The 20,106-nt window shown below is 47.0% G+C and overlaps 1 protein-coding gene across 1 annotated transcript; it reads left to right on the top strand.

Moving 5' to 3' along the window:
• The first annotated feature begins 3,718 nt into the window (after positions 1–3,718).
• LOC124017886 (microtubule-associated tumor suppressor 1 homolog A-like) lies at positions 3,719–19,649 on the top strand. The gene is made up of 9 exons (XM_046333140.1): positions 3,719–3,785; positions 5,637–5,703; positions 9,604–9,818; positions 11,653–11,758; positions 12,734–12,807; positions 12,983–13,078; positions 14,887–15,003; positions 17,314–17,411; positions 18,460–19,649. The coding sequence occupies exons 1-9, from the start codon at positions 3,723–3,725 to the stop codon at positions 18,671–18,673; spliced, it is 1,050 nt and encodes a 349-aa protein (XP_046189096.1). The 5' UTR covers positions 3,719–3,722; the 3' UTR covers positions 18,674–19,649.
• Positions 19,650–20,106: the final 457 nt, after the last annotated feature.

Consider the following 20,106-nt stretch of genomic DNA (forward strand, 5'->3'; position numbering starts at 1 on the left):
ATCTCTCTCTGTCTAGTGGTGTATAACTGTGTCTCTCCTGTCACACCGTCTGTCTGTGTCTGAGTGGTGAAATGAACTGTGTTCTCTCCCTATATCTCTCTGTCTCTGAGTGGTGTCTCTCCTCCATCACTATCTCTCTATCTGAGTGGTGTGATAGGGCTGTGTCTTCCCATCACTATCTCTCTATCTATGAGTGGTGGCAGCTGATCTGAGTGGTGGGTGATGGACTGTGCTCTTCCCAGTGGTGTGATAGACTGTTCTCATACAACTATCTCTGTCTGAGTGGTGTGATAGACTGTGTTCTCTCCCATCACTATCTCTCTGTCAGGTGGTGATAGGCTGTGGGTGGTGTGGTGAGCTGTGTTCTCTCCCACCACTATCTCTCTGTCTGAGTGGTGTGATGGGCTCTCCATCACTATCTCTCTATGTTCTCTCCCCATCACTATCTCTCTGTCTGAGTGGTGTGATAGGCTGTGTTCTCTCCCATCACTATCTCTCTGTCTGAGTGGTGTGATAGACTGTGTTCTCTCCTGGGTCACTATCTCTGTCTGAGTGGTGTGATAGGCTGTGTTCTCTCCCCACTATCTCTCTGTCTAGTGGTGATAGATGTGTTCTCTCCCATCACTATCTCTCAATGTGTTCTCTCTGTCTGAGTGGTGTGATAGACTGTGTTCTTTCACTATCGTCTGAGTGGTGTGATAGACTGTGTTCTCTCTGTGAGTGGTGTGATAGACTTGTTCTCCCCATCACTATCTCTCTGTCTGAGTGGTGATAGACTGTGTTCTCTCCCATCACTATCTCTCTGTCTGAGTGGTGTGATAGACTGTGTTCTCTCCCATCACTATCTCCTGTAAACCTGGTTTCATCTCCTAGAGAAAAGAACAACCATGTGGTTTCACCTTCCACAACATTACTCTCCACAGGTGCTGACAGACTGTGAACTGAGCGGTCATTTAGATGGTAGAAAATCATCTCCACTATGCTGTTCTGAATCAGACAACGTTGGTTTCTGTATCAAGTTGCTAGGCGAAATCATTCGTTGTGTCAAGTACTGCATCAAGTCAAGGGATTCCTGCTTCAGTCCGGTTGGTTTCCTTTTCCACTTTCTAACCGAACACCCCTCTGTGGAGAAGACAGACAGCTCTGGAATGCTTTTCTGGCTTTCTATTGATTGGAGAGATGGATTGAAGGGGGAGACGGGGGAGGGAGAGAAATGGAGGAGGGATTGGGGAGGAGAGAGGGACTAATGCACCGGCTGCAGTTTCAAGCCTCCCTGCAGAGCGGGGAGAGAAGGGTAAAGGGAGTCTGTTGCGTTCCACCACATCACCTGTGAGCTGTACATCTGGGGAATCAATAACCCCGCCCCTAGCTTTGAGCCTTACCGTAATCCTCCTGATAGAGGGAGAAGAGGTTCCTATCTGAGGAACAGCAATGAGCTCTCTGAATGTAGTAGAGGATGTCAAGCCAACTAAAGACGAGAGCAAACTTAAAACTCTCTAACAGAGTAGTAATACTAATGAGTGATTAGTACAATTATATTTAAAATGCGGGGGGGAACCTAAAGCCTTGTTATAGTCCCTACCTGTTTCAGTATGTTTTCTCCCATTTGGTGCCTAATGAACACACCCATGATCTGGTGCCATCAGTTATTTTAGATTAGACTACGTGGATATCTCCTGGTGTACATACTGTGTTGACTTGTAGTGTAATAGTGTGGATGATTGTGAAGGAGGGATGAATCCTCTGAGCTGTAAACGAGTGGAGAATAGCCCTCCTGTCTCATCCCTCCATCCGAGTACATTTCCGTCATAGGGAAGATTTCCTGGCTAGCATCTGGCTAGCTAGGAGTATATTTAGAGAGTCTTGGCAGTGAAATATCTCCACACTTATGGCATTATAAGCCTTCTATTGACTCTACAGTGCCAGACTCTGTATTTGTGTGAGTCTAATCTAAAAGGAGAATGCCAGTGCTGTCTTGGCCTGCAGAGACCACTTGAAAGCGCCACGTAGAAGATTCTACAGTGCAATCCAAGCCAGAAATGGGATGGATTAGCCAGCTTTGACGTGAAGGACACGAGTCAAAGGTGGCATAAAAACAGTTGATTAGGTCTAATAGGACTCTGCTATACCACAGCAGTTTGAGCATCTGGTTAGACTGTAAACTCTCCTTCCAGACCCACATCAAACATCTCCAATCCAAAGTTAAATCTAGAATTGGCTTCTTATTTCACAACAAAACATTCTTCACTCATGCTGCCAAACATACCCTCGTAAAACTGACCATCCTACCAATCCTCGACTTCGGTGATGTCATTTACAAAATAGCCTCCAACACCCTACTCAACAAATAATATGCAGTCTATCGCAGTGCAATCCGTTTTGTCACCAAAGCCCCATATACTACCCACCATTGCGACCTGTACGCTCTCGTTGGCTGGCCCTCGCTTCATACTCGTCGCCAAACCCACTGGCTCCATGTCATCTACAAGACCCTGCTAGGTAAAGTCCCCCCTTATCTCAGCTCGATGGTCACCATAGCATCACCCACCTGTAGCACACGCTCCAGCAGGTATATCTCTCTAGTCACCCCCAAAACCAATTCTTTCTTTGGTCGCCTCTCCTTCCAGTTCCCTGCTGCCAATGACTGGAACGAACTACAAAAATCTCTGAAACTGGAAACACTTGTCTCCCTCACTAGCTTTAAGCACCAGCTGTCAGAGCTGCTCACAGATTACTGCACCTGTACATAGCCCACCTATAATTTAGCCCAAACAACTACCTCTTTCCCTACTGTATTTATTTTATTTATTTATTTTTCTCCTTTGCACCCCATTATTTGTATTTCTACTTTGCACATTCTTCCACTGCAAATCTACCATTCCAGTGTTTTACTTGCTATATTGTATTTACTTTGCCACCATGGCCTTTTTTTTGCCTTTACCTCCCTTATCTCATCTCATTTGCTCACATCGTATATAGACTTGTTTAAACTGTATTATTGACTGTATGTTTGTTTTATCCCATGTGTAACTCTGTGTCGTTGTTTGTGTCGAACTGCTTTGCTTTATCTTGGCCAAGTCACAATTGTAAATGAGAACTTGGTCTCAACTTGCCTACCTGGCTAAATAAAGGTGAAATAAAATAAAAAATAAACAATCTCCACTGTAACTATGTAGCAGGCAAACTAATAGGCAATGGCCAAGCTCTATTTGATTCCCTATAGGTCATGTCTTTGAAAAGTAGAATCTAGTGAGTGTTGTTAGTGCTGCTAATGTTTATGAATGGATTAGCCCCACAGACACATGTACTGTACAACCACTGGCTCTTTTTAAAGGTTAAAGGAACCAGAGAGGCTTGACCACGCAGCCCCCGAGGCCCAGAGCAGAGGGCCTTAGCCCAGCCTGACCTCACGCTCATCTAGCCCTCTCCCCCCAGACCCCCAGCTCCAGGCCCTGTCTCTAGGGGAAATATATGTGGGCTGGAGCTTGGCCAAGGGCGGCTGGGTTGGAGGTGGGGAGGTACTGCTAGGCAGGGCTTGATGTGCTGAGTACTCCTTGGAGAGGAGAGGGAGGGAGGTTTATTTGATGTAGACAGACCAGTTTCCTGAGCAAGCGAGAGAGTGGAGTGGTAGAGGTGGTTGGAGAGGGGAGGTTCTGACCAGGCACATTGTAGTGGAGCTCCTAGATGTAGCACTTGGCCCATCAGCAGCCCAGGGGAATAACATGGGCTCCTCTGGCAGCAAAGCCTGCCTGAAGACTCCTCCACATACCAGAAAGAAAGGCAAGGTGTGTTTGTTTTCTCTCTCTCTTCTTTTCTCTCTTTCTTTCTCGCTCCGTTTGCTTTATTTTTGTTGTTTTTGTTTTGCGCATCTGTTGGCGGCTGTTTGGCCTTTATCTCTCTATTTATCTATCTATCTCTCTCTATCTCTCTCTATCTCTATCTCTCTCTATCTCTCTCTATCTCTATCTATCTCTCTATTTATCTATCTATCTATCTCTCTCTCTCTATTTATCTATCTATCTATCTCTCTCTCTCTATTTATCTATCTATCTATCTCTCTCTATCTCTTTATCTCTCTCATTTATCTATCTCTATCTATCTCTCTATCTCTCTATTTATCTCTCTATTTATCTCTCTCTTCTATCTCTATCTATCTCTCTATCTCTCTATTTATCTATCTATCTCTCTCTATATCTCTTTATCTCTCTCACTCTATCTCTATCTATCTCTCTATCTCTCTCTATCTATCTCTCTATTTATCTATCTATATCTCTCTATCTATCTCTCTATCTATCTCTCTATCTATCTCTCTATCTATCTCTCTATCTATCTCTCTCTCTATCTCTTTATCTCTCTATCTATCTCTCTCTCTATATCTCTTTCTCTCTCACTCTATCTCTATCTATCTCTCTATCTCTCTCTATCTATCTCTCTATTTATCTATCTATATCTCTCTATCTATCTCTCTATCTATCTCTCTATCTATCTCTCTATCTATCTCTTTATCTATCTCTCTCTCTATCTCTCTCTCTATCTCTCTATCTATCTCTCTCTCTATATCTCTTTCTCTCTCACTCTATCTCTATCTATCTCTCTATCTATCTCTCTCTCTATCTATCTCTCTCTCTATATCTCTTTATCTTTCTATCTCTCTCTATATCCTTACAGCTGACCGACTGGATTCATGACTATAAAGTGTGTGTGTGTGTGTGTGCATCATGCCATGTGTCAAATAGAGACGGTTATGCAGTGATCGTTGTGTCTCTGTTTTAAAGAGTGTGAACATTTATTATAGCACCGTCTCTGTTTGACCATTTTAGAGAAATGTATGTGTGTGTGTGTGTGTGTGTGTGTGATTAGTGCAGGGTGTAGCCTTCCATCCTTTCAGGATGTTGAGACAATGTTGATATGTATGAGAGTGTAAGTCCAGAAGAATGATCAAGTTCATGAGAGAATTTGTGTACGTGACGTCTGAGAGGAAGCGTGTGTGTTTTAGATTCAAACGATCTACTTATTAATGCGTAGGCCTGTCAGGTGAGTTTTCATGGCACGTGTTCCCTGTTTCTAAGATGCCCAATGTCACTTCTAAGTCACCCTATAAGTCGTCTCTCCACAGTATGATAACGGCGTGATATGGATACAGTGTCATAAGGAAAACAGTATCTGATGTCGAGACAGCTGCTGAAAACGCTAGCCTGGTTCCCAAATCCGTTTGTGCTGTCTCGTCAACTCCTACGGCACCATAGAAGATGGCAGATGGCGCTAACAGATCTGGGACCAGGCTATGAAAATGCAGCTCTCAGAAACGTGCTGTCTCTGTAGCCTACCCAGCGGGCTAATGTAGGTTGTAGTAGGTTGTTGTTAGAAGTTACAGCATTCCTCGACACGCCTATAGGAATATGTTATTAGGTCACCATACTGAAGCCTGTAATTTTTCGAAGTCTAAGAAGCTATTGTTGCCAAGGAACGAAGTTGTGGAAAGATGACTGTCAGTCGAGTCATAATGTCTGACGCAAAACGATTGTCTGGTTCCACTTGAAACAAAAGTCTCACATAGTTTAGGAATAGTTTTTCCATTGACTTAATAACTAATGGTCTCTCTCTCTCTGTCTCTCTCTCTGTCTCCCCCCCAACAGCGTGAAGAGACATTGAAGCTGAAGAAAGGACTGTCCCTGGAGCTTTCTACCCTGCGCGATGAGCTCAGTAAGAAAAACACCACCTCAAGCATGTCTACCCCTCGACCTCGTGTCTGCCCCTCGACCTGTGTCTACCCCCTCGACCTCGTGTCTGCCCCTCGTGTCTACCCCTCGACCTCGTGTCTGTCCCCCTCGACCTCGTGTCTGCCCCTCCGTGTCTGCCCCTCGACCTCGTGTCTACCCCTCGACCTCGTGTCTCCCCTCGTGTGTCTACCCCTCGACCTCGTGTCTACCCTCGACCTCGTGACCTCGTGTCTGCCCCTCGACCTCGACCTCGTGTCTACCCCTCGACCTCGTGTCTACCCCTCGACCTCGTGTCTACCCCTCGACCTCGTGTCTACCCTTACATATGCACATTTATCAGCACGTCGTTTGCTCAAGGAAGCAAAGTGTTTGTCTGAAGCAGAAAATCTGTAAATAAGAAAATGATCAACGAAAACATTTAATCTGACAATTCTGTCTCGTTATGAGTGAAGCCAACAAGTTTTTTTTTTTTTTATTTTTTTTATTTTTTACAACACTCAATGTGAATGAACCTTCCCTCTTTCACTCTCATTTCCCTAACCTGTTGGCTTATCATTAAGGCCTTATCAGGTCGTCAACTGCCTTCCAAAGCTCTGTGTGCTGGCCAACTCTCTGCCTCTGTGTAGACATTATTAGCCCCCACCCCCTAGGCATGCTGTATTTGGGAGGCCTGAATGCAAGCCTCGGCATGTTTTGCAAAAATGTGTGTGCCTGTGTGTACACCTGTTAGCATGCAAGTACGTGTGTTTGCACGTGTCAGGGAAATGCATTGAACTGATGTTATTGGTAGCCCGTGCAGCGGTCATAAAGCCTTCATAATTACAGACCGTTTCCTTTGTCCAAAGTCTTCCTTCAAGCAGGACTTAACGTCTTCCCTCCAAGCATTCACCAACAGTAGTTAGTGGTAGTCTCTCTGCAGCATCCTCTCTGTTTACCCTTATGGAGACCTGCTACATCACTGTCGTGGCAGGACAATAGTCTTAACATCATGGGTTTGGGGGCTGTGAAACTGCTTGTCAGGGAAGGGGGTTGTTCTCTTTAGGAGGAAATGTTCAGACTCTAATTCTGGAGAAACGTCTGGTTGTTGTAGAGCAGGGATCAGCAACTAGATCACACCGCGGGACGATTTCTTTCTTAAGGAGATGGTCAGGGGGCCAGAGCATAATTACAAATACTTTGTAGACTGCCGATATTATATTTGACTAAAACACAATCATTTCAAACCTTGCTTATATTTGGATACAATCACATATATCTATTATCCGTTCGGTATCCTTATGAACAAAATAAAAATCACTTGGAGCTGATTTGCTGGTGTTTCTAGTCACTATTACATTTTATTTTACACGGGGGGCCAAATAAAATCATCTGCGGGCCAAATTTAGTTGTAGTGCAATCTGACATTTTGACAACATTTCGATCCATGTTTCCCCAGAATTTCAAATACTTCCAATTGTAAAAAGATGCATCCTTCCTCTCTTCAAGATGATCCCTGATCTGACACGACTGGATAGGTCAATAATATGTGATAGAATCCAAGCTTACAGCTTTCCATTTGTCTTAGTGGTGATCATTTCAAACAGGGCGGAAGGTGTTTGTGAACATGTTGAAACACTCATTGTTTTGGATGTGTTTCAAACATTACAAGGCATTCAGTTCTGTTCCGCCAATGACATCAGAGTGGCGTTCCAGAGGAATGGGCTTGTTCAGTTCTGTTCCTTCGACTTGGCCCAGACCCCAGATGTTGTAATGTGTTACGAAAGGGAGAGGAAACGTGCGCCGTTTCACTTTACCCAAGTGCCCCCATGACCGTCTCAGACGTCCTGCCAGACCTCGTCAATCCTCGCCAACTGTGCAAGATGCCTTAGAGACATCTGGTTGGAATGCCTGTACAATGTGGTTCTGATGAATAATACCAACGGCCGCCTGCTGTCAGGGATATAGAGAGCTAGAAAGCCCCCTTCTCTTTTAAACAGACAGGCACACACACTCGCATGCATGATAGACACACACACACACACACACACTCCGACTACAATTCTGTCTTTTTTCTTTCACACACTTTTCTCTCTCGCACACGTTTATACAAACAATACTTTTACTACACAGTGAAAACCATTCCGTCTCAACACACACTCCTCCTGTAAGCCCGGACACACCCTTTAACTGCCCTACCAAGCCCTCTCCCCTAAAAGCAAACACGTGCATAGATGCACTTTCTTTCCCACCGAACCTCAGCAGAAAATGTATCGACTACCATCTGTTTGATGAGCGGGGGCTTTGGTGTGCTTGTTGAACCTTGACCCTGTTTTTACACATGACTGTGGAATGTATGAATCTCACTCTCACCACCTCCTTCAAAACTCTGTCTGTTAACGTCAGACTTTGAGAAGTGCTAACAAGTCTCTCTGCTATGTCTACTGTATGTTTGACCAGCAGAACCTGTGTCAATACGTTTCTCTTCAAGCTAGTGAAAGAACATTGTCAGTCTGACTTCAGGGATTTTATTTGTCTTTCTGACAGTTTTGCAGTTCACAGTTCTAGGCTCTTTAAAATGAGTGGGTAATGGTCACAGTTCAAATTTGTGGCTTAAGTTGGTGATATTTCAGGTTTGGCATTGAAGCCCGTGATCTACTTCCCCGAAGTCTGATGAACTAATAGATACCATTTTGTATGTCTCTGCTGGTTAGCGTTGGCTTGTGAAACGACCTCCAACTTCCTTCGTACTGGACACAGATACATAGAAATGGTATCCACGAGTTCATGTTAATCTGGGGAAGTAGATAAAGGGGATTCATTGTTAAAATCCTGAACTATCCCATTAAATCTGATCCTAGATCAATTTGATCTTGAGCTGATAATGGCTACAGTAACATGCTTGAGTAAATCCTGATCCTAGATCTGCCCTTAGATACACATTCTTTCCAGCTCCCCCCCATTTTGTTCCTTCTTGACCCATGATGTCGTGTTATGAAACAATTTGTGGGGGCAGCGCTGATGTCATAATACAGGGGGCCACATGCCAGTCACACCTGCCCCTAATCCACACACACACAGTTACACAGGACCCGTCTGTTAACACACAATCACACCTTTCTGTTAGTTACCCCATAATAAAGACAGGACCCGTCTGTTAACCGGCTCACAGCTGCCGGCCTTTATGACAACATCACCGTGGCAACAGGCCTCAGAGTTAATCCCACAGGGGAGGATATGAGGAAATATCAACTGTCCAGGCTGCTCTGTGCTGCGCTGTGGGAATCTGCTATTATCATTACATATATGGGTCTATCATTACATATGTATTAAAATATAATCCTGTCATTAGATGTCGATTTAAGTAGGTTATAGCCTACTAGACCCAAATGAATTCTACTCCTGGTTGGGCAAAACAATTACGTTCAATGGAGATCTGCTGTTGAAGGGGCTTTTAGTTCAGGGCCTGGTTTAATGGGTCCTGGAATCTGGCCCTTAGTTTTCAGCGGACATGTGAAGTGTTGAGTGAAAGGGTGCATATGATTCTGATCAGGATTAGAGGTCGGGGTCGGATTGCGCAATGTTGGAACAGTCGTGCATTTTTCCAGTGCGTCGTCAGATGGTCACATCCTATTGGTGTTTATGCAACGCTGTTACAAAACACCAATAGGCCGTTAGATGTTATTCCAACGCTGTCGCCCTCTTATTACAGTGGAGTCATTATTTATCATAGAGCCTCATTCTGGGTAATTGTGTTTTGAAAGTGAATTCTAAAATACAAAGTGACAATGACATGGTCTCTCTCTTTCTCCCTCCCTCCCTCTCCCTCTCCCTCCTCCCTCCCTCCCTCCCTCCCTCCCCCCCCCCCTCCCTCCCTCTCCTCCCCCCTCCCTCCCTTCCTCTCCAGTCTCCTCGTCCCAGTGCTGTGAGCGGCTGCAGAAGGAGAAGGAGGAGGTGCGGGTGTCTCTGGAGGAGGTGGTGCGGAGGGTCCAGAGGGATCACCAGGCTGAGCTGACCGGCCTGGAGGAGAGGCTCAAGGCCTTCTACCAGGCAGAGTGGGACAAGGTGCACCAGGCCTATCAGGAGGAGGCGGACAAATGCCGCGCCCTCATGGAGCAGCAGGTCAGTGGTCGAGGCGGTGACCGGGCTTGTGGTGACCGGGCTCTGAAATGTTCAACTTTCTAACTGGTTGAACGGGGCACGTGTTTAACTACAACCTGTTAGCAAGTCGGAGTTTCCTAGTTCCGACTAGCACGTGAACACAGCACTCGAGCACTTCTGAAACACTCCACTGGCTCTCAACCGCACCACACACAGCGCCCAGCCCCTAAACGCTTCCCGAGATTTATGGCCGTTGCCATGGTTATTACTCCCTGATGTCATCAGCGGTAGAACGGGGCGGCATGGATGAATATGAATTGGCACGTAGTATTACTTCCTGAGTCCTCTATGGCCCACATCTAACTGGTAATTCAATTAGCGATAAATCATCCACATCAGCTTGTTCCAAATCAGATACTTTTTAGCACACCTACTCCCACGCACAAAACACACACCTCATACACACGCAGACTCCTGCACAAAACACACACCTCATACACACGCAGACTCCTGCACATACACACACACACGCAGACTCCTGCACATACACACACACACACACACACACACACACACACACACACACACACACACACACACACACACACACACACATACACACACACACACACACACACACACACACACAGACACCTGCACACACACACACACACACACACACACACGCAGACTCCTGCACATACACACACACACACACACACGCAGACTCCTGCACATACACACACACACACACACGCAGACTCCTGCACATACACGCACACACACACACACGCAGACTCCTGCACATACACGCACACACACACACACGCAGACTCCTGCACATACACGCACACACACACACACGCAGACTCCTGCACATACACGCACACACACACACGCAGACTCCTGCACATACACACACACACACACACACACACACGCAGACTCCTGCACATACACACACACACACACACACACCTGACTCCTGCACATACACACACACACACGCAGACTCCTGCACATACACACACACACACACACGCAGACTCCTGCACATACACACACACACACGCAGACTCCTGCGCACACACACACACACGCACACTCCACATACACACACACACACACGCAGACTCCACACGCACACACACACACACGCAGACTCCTGCACACACACACACACACACACACACACACACTCCTGCACACACACACACACACACACACGCAGACTCCTGCACATACACACACACACACACACGCAGACTCCTGCACATACACACACACACACACACACACACACGCAGACTCCTGCACATACACACACACACACACACACACACACGCAGACTCCTGCACATACACACACACACACACACACACACACACACACACGCAGACTCCTGCACACACACACACGCAGACTCCTGCACACACACACATGCAGACACACACACAACGCTGCTGCCCTATGTATATAGAGACATAAAAGACTTCTCGTTTCTGTTATGCTGCTTTCACACTGTGTATTTAAATACTGGATTCTCCACATAGTTCATTCTATTATTTCTCATTTGAACTGCGCTGTTCGGAGCTGGTGACACCAGCATTTCACTGCACCTGCTATAACACCTGATAAACTGTGTACGCAACCAATAAGCTTTGATTTGAAATGTGTCATAATAGTGGGGGGATATTAGTAGTATGAATTGAAGTATAAAGAGGAAACCTTGGACTATTGAGATTCACCCCATAACTGATGCTCAGCTTGTAATGGCGTACTTGTGTTACTGAGAGGAGCCCATGGAATTAGAATGGTCAATCAAATCCATTTTCTTCTTCTTCTCTCTGTCAGCTGGAGGAGATGAGGAGCAGACAGGAGACTCTGAGGAGAAATTCTGAGGCCAGCCACGCTCAGCAGATGGACACGCTCAGACTGTCCTACGACACCGCTGTCCAAGGTGAGGACACACAACCACACACCTTCACAGAACTCATTGAAATTCATCCCTCTATTCTTCTGTCCTAAAATGCATGTTTCAACCCACCCATCCATCCTTCCATCCACCCACCCACCCATCCATCCACCCACCCATCAATCCTTCCATCCATCTACCCACCCTTCCATCCATCCACCCACCCATCAATCCATCCATCCATCCACCCACCCATCAATCCTTCCATCCATCCAACCCATCCATCCATCCCACCCACCCATCCATCCACCCACCCACCCATCCCATCCATCCACCCATCCATCCACCCACCCATCAATCCTTCCATCCACCCACCCATCCATCCACCCACCCATCAATCCTTCCATCCACCCACCCATCCATCCACCCACCCATCAATCCTTCCATCCATCCATCCACCCATCAATCCATCCATCCACCCACCCATCAATCCTTCCATCCATCCATCCACCCATCCATCCAATCCTCCATCCATCCACCCACCCATCAATCCTTCCATCCACCCCCACCCATCCATCCATCCACCCACCCATCAATCCTTCCATCCACCCACCCATCCATCCATCCACCCACCCATCAATCCTTCCATCCACCCACCCATCCATCCACCCACCCATCAATCCTTCCACCCATCCATCCACCCATCCATCACCCACCCATCCATCCATCCATCCACCCACCCATCAATCCTTCCATCCACCCACCCATCCATCCACCCATCCATCCACCCACCCATCAATCCTTCCATCCATCCATCCACCCACCCATCCACCCACCCATCAATCCATCCATCCACCCATCCACCCACCCATCAATCCATCCATCCATCTCAGGCATCCACACACTTGGTTGGTTTTCACATGAGAAAGGATTAATCCAAAGTGTTTTAATTGTTGAATAAGTGACTAGTTTTCCTCCATTGACTCAGTGTGTGTTGTTGTTGTTGTTGTTGTTTTGCAGAACTCAGGAAAACCCTGGAACAGGACTTGGAGAACCTGGACAAAACACTAAAGGAAACGGAGGCCACTCTCACTGTAAGATCCATGTTCCCTGTGCCTCCCTCCCTGCCTTACCAACACGTTTACCCAATACAGATACTACTATCTTCATGTCTTCTATAGACTCAGTATCAGGGAGGAACACTGTTGTAGCGTTGACTTAACTCTCTCTCTCTCAACCACTTTCTCTTTCTCTCTCACCCCACAACAGGAGAAAATCCAGGACCTCACGTTGGAGAACGAGGCGCTGAGCGAGAAGCTGCGAGCGGAGGAGGAGAGGAGGAGGATTCTGGCAGAGAAGAACCTGGTAAAAGGAATATGACAGCACCCTATGTAGTGGCCTAATTATGCCCAGAGCCCCATGGACACCCTATGTAGTGGCCTAATTATGCCCAGAGCACCATGGACACCCTATGTAGTGGCCTAATTATGCCCAGAGCCCCATGGACACCCTATGTAGTGGCCTAATTATGCCCAGAGCCCCATGGACACCCTATGTAGTGGCATAACTATGCCCAGAGCCCCATGGACACCCTATGTAGTGGCCTAATGGCCCAGAGCCCCATGGACACCCTATGTAGTGGCCTAACTATGCCCAGAGCCCCATGGACACCCTATGTAGTGGCCTACTTATGCCCAGAGCCCCATGGACACCCTATGTAGTGGCCTAATTATGCCCAGAGCCCCATGGACACCCTATGTAGTGGCCTAATATGCCCAGAGCCCCATGGACACCCTATGTAGTGGCCTAATATGCCCAGAGCCCCATGGACACCCTATGTAGTGGCCTAATTATGCCCAGAGCCCCATGGACACCCTATGTAGTGGCCTAACTATGAGAGCCCCATGGACACCCTATGTAGTGGCCTAATTATGCCCAGAGCCCCATGGACACCCTATGTAGTGGCCTAATTATGCCCAGAGCCCCATGGACACCCTATGTAGTGGCATAACTATGCCCAGAGCCCCATGGACACCCTATGTAGTGGCCTAATTATGCCCAGAGCCCCATGGACACCCTATGTAGTGGCCTAACTATGCCCAGAGCCCCATGGACACCCTATGTAGTGGCCTAAATTATGCCCAGAGCCCCATGGACACCCTATGTAGTGGCCTAAATGCCCAGAGCCCCATGGACCCCTATGTTGGCCTAGAGAGCCCCATGGACACCCTATGTAGTGGCCTAACTATGCCCAGAGCCCCATGGACACCCTATGTAGTGGCCTAAGCCCAGAGCCCCATGGACACCCTATCTGTGGCCTAACTATGCCCAGAGCCCCATGGACACCCTATGTAGTGGCCTAATATGCCCAGAGCCCCATGGACACCCTATGTAGTGGCCTAATTATGCCCAGAGCCCCATGGACACCCTATGTAGTGGCCTAATTATGCCCAGAGCCCCATGGACACCCTATGTAGTGGCCTAACTATGCCCAGAGCCCCATGGACACCCTATGTAGTGGCCTAATTATGCCCAGAGCCCCATGGACACCCTATGTAGTGGCCTAACTATGCCCAGAGCCCCATGGACACCCTATGTAGTGGCCTAACTATGCCCAGAGCCCCATGGACACAGGAAGGTGCTGAAGAATGCTATTGTTCTGGTACACTGTGTACCTCAGTCAACAATACTACTGATGTGAGACCGATGTCCCAGTTTACTGCTTCTTTTTTGTTGTTATTGGGCCTTATGGTCTTTATACTGGTGGAATACTGCCCCCTGTTGGTTGCTAATGGACATGCAGCACTGGTCATTGTGTCCGTTTCTGAGATGGCAGTGTTTGGAGATTTATCCACAGTGACTCATGCACATTTAGTTTCATTTGGGAATCAAACCCACCACTCTGGTACTGCAATCATCCATCTTAAAGTGGGTTATTGAAAGACTGCTGTTTGTCTGGAACAACAGTTTGTAGGGGATAGAAGAGGTTAGGAATAGGACTCTGGTTTGTGAATGAAATTCTCTCTTCCCCCTTTTTCCCCCATTTTTCTCTCTCCCTCTCTCCTCACCCCCTCTTCCTCACCCCCTCTTCCTCACCCCCTCTTCCTCACCCCTCTTCCTCACCCCTCTTCCTCCCTCTTCCTCTCTCTCATCTTTCTCTCTCTCCCCTATAGAAGGACTCCCATGTGTTGTATCTGGGTCAGGAGCTGGAGAGTCTTAAGGTGGTTCTGGAGATAAAGACCAAACGGCTTCATCAACAGGACAAGAAACTCATGCAGATGGACAAGCTGGTGAGGACGTACGCACACACATGTCGATGAAAACACACGCATGCCCTGAGCTTGCCCCGGTGTATGTTCGCTGTTGTCTTCGCTAGCTCTCTCTGTACATCACTGAAAGGGTGCGCCATCTTATGTCATCCCTTATAAGACACACACACATTCCTGTGAAGGCGGAGTGTTTCAGTAAGGGTTTGTTTTGCCGTTCAAGCTCGTGATAGATTGTCTTCAGCCTTGGGAGTCACCACATAGAGAGTCATTTCGCTGCAAAACAAAACTGCATAAATACCCCCACGAATATTGAGTCATGATTGGAAAGATTGAGTCTGCCTCGCCGCAGGCTTCAGAGCAACCTAGTAAAACAAATACCTTTGTGCTGATTAGAATCCTGGGCCTAAACCGCCTATAGGAGCAGTGGAGACCTGCACACTGAGATCATCCACAGCTATTGGGACATTCTGGGGCCCAGAAGTTTATTGTGCATAAATAAAAGCTGAAAACAAAACACAACTGTTTGTGCATCAAGCCATCATCAGTGTTTAATGGTGAGCACAGACACCAGCCTTCTATTAGAGATTCATTGTGCATCAAGACATCATCAGTGTTTAATGGTGAGCACAGACACCATCAGTGTTTAATGGTGAGCACAGACATCATCAGTGTTTAATGGTGAGCACAGACACCATCACTGTTTAATGGTGAGCACAGACATCATCACTGTTTAATGGTGAGCACAGACACCATCAGTGTTTAATGGTGAGCACAGACATCATCACTGTTTAATGGTGAGCACAGACACCATCAGTGTTTAATGGTGAGACACCAGCTTTCTATTAGAGATTCATTGTGAATCAAGCCATCATCAGTGTTTAATGGTGAGCACAGACACCATCAGTGTCTAATGGTGAGCACAGACATCATCACTGTTTAATGGTGAGCACAGACACCAGCCTTCTATTAGAGATTCATTGTGCATCAAGCCATCATCAGTGTTTAATAGTGAGCACAGACACCATCACTGTTTAATGGTGAGCACAGACACCAGCCTTCTATTAGAGATTCATTGTGCATCAAGCCATCATCAGTGTTTAATGGTGAGCACAGACACCATCAGTGTCTAATGGTGAGCACAGACATCATCACTGTTTAATGGTGAGCACAGACACCAGCCTTCTATTAGAGATTCATTGTGCATCAAGCCATCATCAGTGTTTAATGGTGAGCACAGACACCATCAGTTCATTGTGCATGTCTAATGGTGAGCACAGACATCATCACATGTTTAATGGTGAGCACAGACACCAGCCTTCTATTAGAGATTCATTGTGCATCAAGCCATCATCAGTGTTTAATGGTGAGCACAGACATCATCACTGTTTAATGGTGAGCACAGACACCAGCCTTCTATTAGAGATTCATTGTGCATCAAGCCATCATCACTGTTTAATGGTGAGCACAGACACCAGCCTTCTATTAGAGATTCATTGTGCATCAAGCCATCATCACTGTTTAATGGTGAGCACAGACACCAGCCTTCTATTAGAGATTCATTGTGCATCAAGCCATCATCACTGTTTAATGGTGAGCACAGACACCAGCCTTCTATTAGAGATTCATTGTGCATCAAGCCATCATCAGTGTTTAATGGTGAGCACAGACACCAGCCTTCTATTAGAGATTCATTGTGCATTAAGCCATCATCACTGTTTAATGGTGAGCACAGACACCAGCCTTCTATTAGAGATTCATTGTGCATCAAGCCATCATCAGTCATCACTGTTTAATGGTGAGCACAGACACCAGCCTTCTATTAGAGATTCATTGCATATGTCACATGATCGAGTGAGCAAATCGTTGTGTCGCATTAGTGGAAACCAAGACTCTTTCCAGGAGAATTAACGTGGCAGGTTAGGAGAATTAACGTGGCAGGTTAGGAGAATTAACGTGGCAGGTTAGGAGACTTAACGTGGCAGGTTAGGAGACATAACGTGGCAGGTTAGGAGAAATAACGTGGCAGGTTAGGAGAAATAACGTGGCAGGTTAGGAGAAATAACGTGGCAGGTTAGGAGAAATAACGTGGCAGGTTAGGAGAATTAGGTTAAAGTTAGGAAAGAGGTTAGCTAAAATGCTAAATTTGTCCCAGACACGATTGAAACATAGGCCTCTGCCCTGAGAACTGTCTTTGTTTCCATTAATGCGATGCTGCGGGCAAATGTATAAATGCAAACAAGTACATATTATCATGGCATGATTCAAGTACAGGAGCGGAGAGAGAAATATCTTATTTGAACTTTTCCATTTGTGTTGTCTGTCCGGCGCCAGATGGAGAGCAACGTGAAGCTGGAGGAGCGTCTGAACAAAGTCCAGCAGGAGAACGAAGACTACAGGGCCCGCATGGACAAACACACCGCACTCTCCAAGTACGTACTGCAGAGAGGAGTGACTCATCTCTCTCCAGAATCCTCATCTTCACCATTTGTCCTTCTAGCAGGGTTTCTAGCATGCAAAATGTAGTTATAAGAATGTGTGTGTTCCTCTGTGTCTGTTTCTCTGTGTTGCTGTTCAGTGAACCACCTTCACTTTGTGTGCATCTTCCCCCTCTCTCTCCTCTCTGTGTGTGTGTCTTCCTCTCTCTCCTCTCTGTGTGTGTGTCTTCCTCTCTCTCCTCTCTGTGTGTGTCTTCCTCTCTCCTCTCTGTGTTCGTCTTCCTCTCTCTCCTCTCTGTGTGCGTCTTCCTCTCTCCTCTCTGTGTGCGTCTTCCTCTCTCTCCTCTGTGTGTGTGTCTTCCTCTCTCTCCTCTGTGTGTGCGTCTTCCTCTCTCTCTCTGTGTGTGTGTCTTCCTCTCTCTCCTCTGTGTGTGCGTCTTCCTCTCTCTCCTCTGTGTGTGCGTCTTCCTCTCTCTCCTCTGTGTGTGCGTCTTCCTCTCTCTCCTCTGTGTGTGTGTCTTCCTCTCTCTCCTCTGTGTGTGTGTCTTCCTCTCTCTCCTCTGTGTGTGTGTCTTCCTTCCTCTCTGTGTGTGTCTTCCTCTGTGTGTGTGTCTTCCTCTCTCTCCTCTGTGTGTGCGTCTTCCTCTCTCTCCTCTGTGTGTGCGTCTTCCTCTCTCTCCTCTGTGTGTGCGTCTTCCTCTCTCTCCTCTGTGTGTGTCTTCCTCTCTCTCCTCTGTGTGTGCGTCTTCCTCTCTCTCCTCTGTGTGTGTGCGTCTTCCTCTCTCTCCTCTGTGTGTGTGCGTCTTCCTCTCTCTCCTCTGTGTGTGTGCGTCTTTCTCTCTCCTCTGTGTGTGTGCGTCTTTCTCTCTCCTCTGTGTGTGTGCGTCTTCCTCTCTCTCCTCTGTGTGTGTGCGTCTTCCTCTCTCTCCTCTGTGTGTGCGTCTGCCTCTCTCTCCTCTGTGTGTGCGTCTGCCTCTCTCTCCTCTGTGTGTGCGTCTTCCTCTCTGACCTCTCTCTCCTCTCCTCTCTGTGTCTCCTGCAGGCAGTTATCCAGTGAACAGGCCATGCTGCAGCAGACCCTGCAGAAGGAATCCAAGGTCAACAAGCGTCTCTCCATGGAGAATGAGGAGCTGCTGTGGAAGCTGCACAACGGAGACCTGGCCAGCCCCGCCGCCTCTCCCTCCTCGCCCTTCCACTCGCCTGGCAACTCGGCTTCCTTCCCCACCGCCACAGCCCCACTCTCGCCCAGCAGATAACCCAAACTGGATACCAAGGGGACCGAGAGAAAGAGAGTGTGTGTGTGGATACCCCCTCCAACACACCCTAGAGACAACCCCCTCTACAGTCCCTTACCTCCTACCCCCAGATCACCAACCCCAGCCTCTCAAGGAGACAAAGCTATTCCAAAAGCGGATGGACTACTTCATATGATGACGCTGCAGTTTTGGCTTCTGCCCACAATGACTTGTACAGACGTTTTCTTTGCTCCCAGAAAGAGAAGACAATGTTGCACAGATGCACTTACTTAAAGCGTGGGGCAATTCTGCCTTCGTTCTTTTCTGCCTGATTTCTCTCACTTTTTTCCCCCTCAGCAGAGAGAAAGAACAGGCAGCTTAAACCTGAGGCTTCTCAGCTCCTTTTGATTCAGGGTTTGTACATAGCTTCTCAGCTCCTTTTGATTCTCCTTCTTTTATTTGTGCATCGTGTTCCCCGCTCCACGAATAAAGTTTGTGCGAAAAACCTTGGATGTAGTTTTGAAAATGTTAAAATGGTATAGGCCAGAGACGGAAGTGGAAGTGAGACATCGCATTCCCTTTTTTTTCTGGTTCATATACAGTCAATGAAAAAAAAATCTATGGTAAATGGCCCGAGTGGGGCATCTTCATTTATCCGCCATCTTTGGTATAGACTTTTAGGGTGACTTATCGAAGAGCAGAGCTTTATCCAACAAGCTTTTGACCCGTTGTATAAACAGTCTCTATCTGGGTGCGGATATTCAGTTAAAGTGAACTTTAATCCCAACCCTTCATCTCTCTACCGTAATAAAGGTGTGGAATGTATTTACCCTTCTGTGCTGTATCGCTCAGAATGTTCCCGATCCAAAACTCCACAACGTTGTGTTGAGCCAATGTTCTCTCAGACCTCCCCACGTCTCCAAGAATGCCTCAAACTGACTATCATTTTGTTTCATTTTAAAAGGTAAATAAACAAACGATAAAAAATACAAATCTACGCCAATGTTATATTTATTATCCCTCTATAAATACATAATTAAATGGTGGATATGATTAGGGACATATAGGTATTTGTATAATGTGATACATTGGAAGAGATTGGTTATACACACACACACACACACACACACACACACACACACACACACACACACACACACACACACACACACACACACACACATCTTTTACCTGTCAAAATGATTGACCGCTATGTCGAAGCAGAGTGTGTGTGTGTGTGTGTGTGTGTGTGTGTGTGTGTGTGTGTGTGTGTGTGTGTGTGTGTGTGTGTGTGTGTGTGTGTGTGTGTGTGTGTGTGTGTGTGTGTGTGTGTGTGTGTGTGCACGCTCAATCCTGTTGTTGTGCAGTAGTACCTAGAGAAAGGAATCCACCCTGGAGGGCACAGATCTCCCATTTAACACCTACCTCAGTGACCTCAAATCTCCTCTACGACC

Source organism: Oncorhynchus gorbuscha, unplaced genomic scaffold (genome assembly GCF_021184085.1).
Source record: "Oncorhynchus gorbuscha isolate QuinsamMale2020 ecotype Even-year unplaced genomic scaffold, OgorEven_v1.0 Un_scaffold_346, whole genome shotgun sequence".
Classification (NCBI taxonomy): domain Eukaryota; kingdom Metazoa; phylum Chordata; class Actinopteri; order Salmoniformes; family Salmonidae; genus Oncorhynchus; species Oncorhynchus gorbuscha.

Bases quoted from the DNA above. Each gene is read 5' to 3' on its own strand.
- LOC124017886 (XM_046333140.1), top strand. From the start codon at position 3,723: ATGGGCTCCTCTGGCAGCAAAGCCTGCCTGAAGACTCCTCCACATACC. The intron at 3,786-5,636 runs GTGTGTTTGTTT...CCCCCCCAACAG, and splicing joins ATACCAGAAAGAAAGGCAAG to CGTGAAGAGACATTGAAGCT. The intron at 13,079-14,886 runs GTAAAAGGAATA...TCTCCCCTATAG, and splicing joins TTCTGGCAGAGAAGAACCTG to AAGGACTCCCATGTGTTGTA.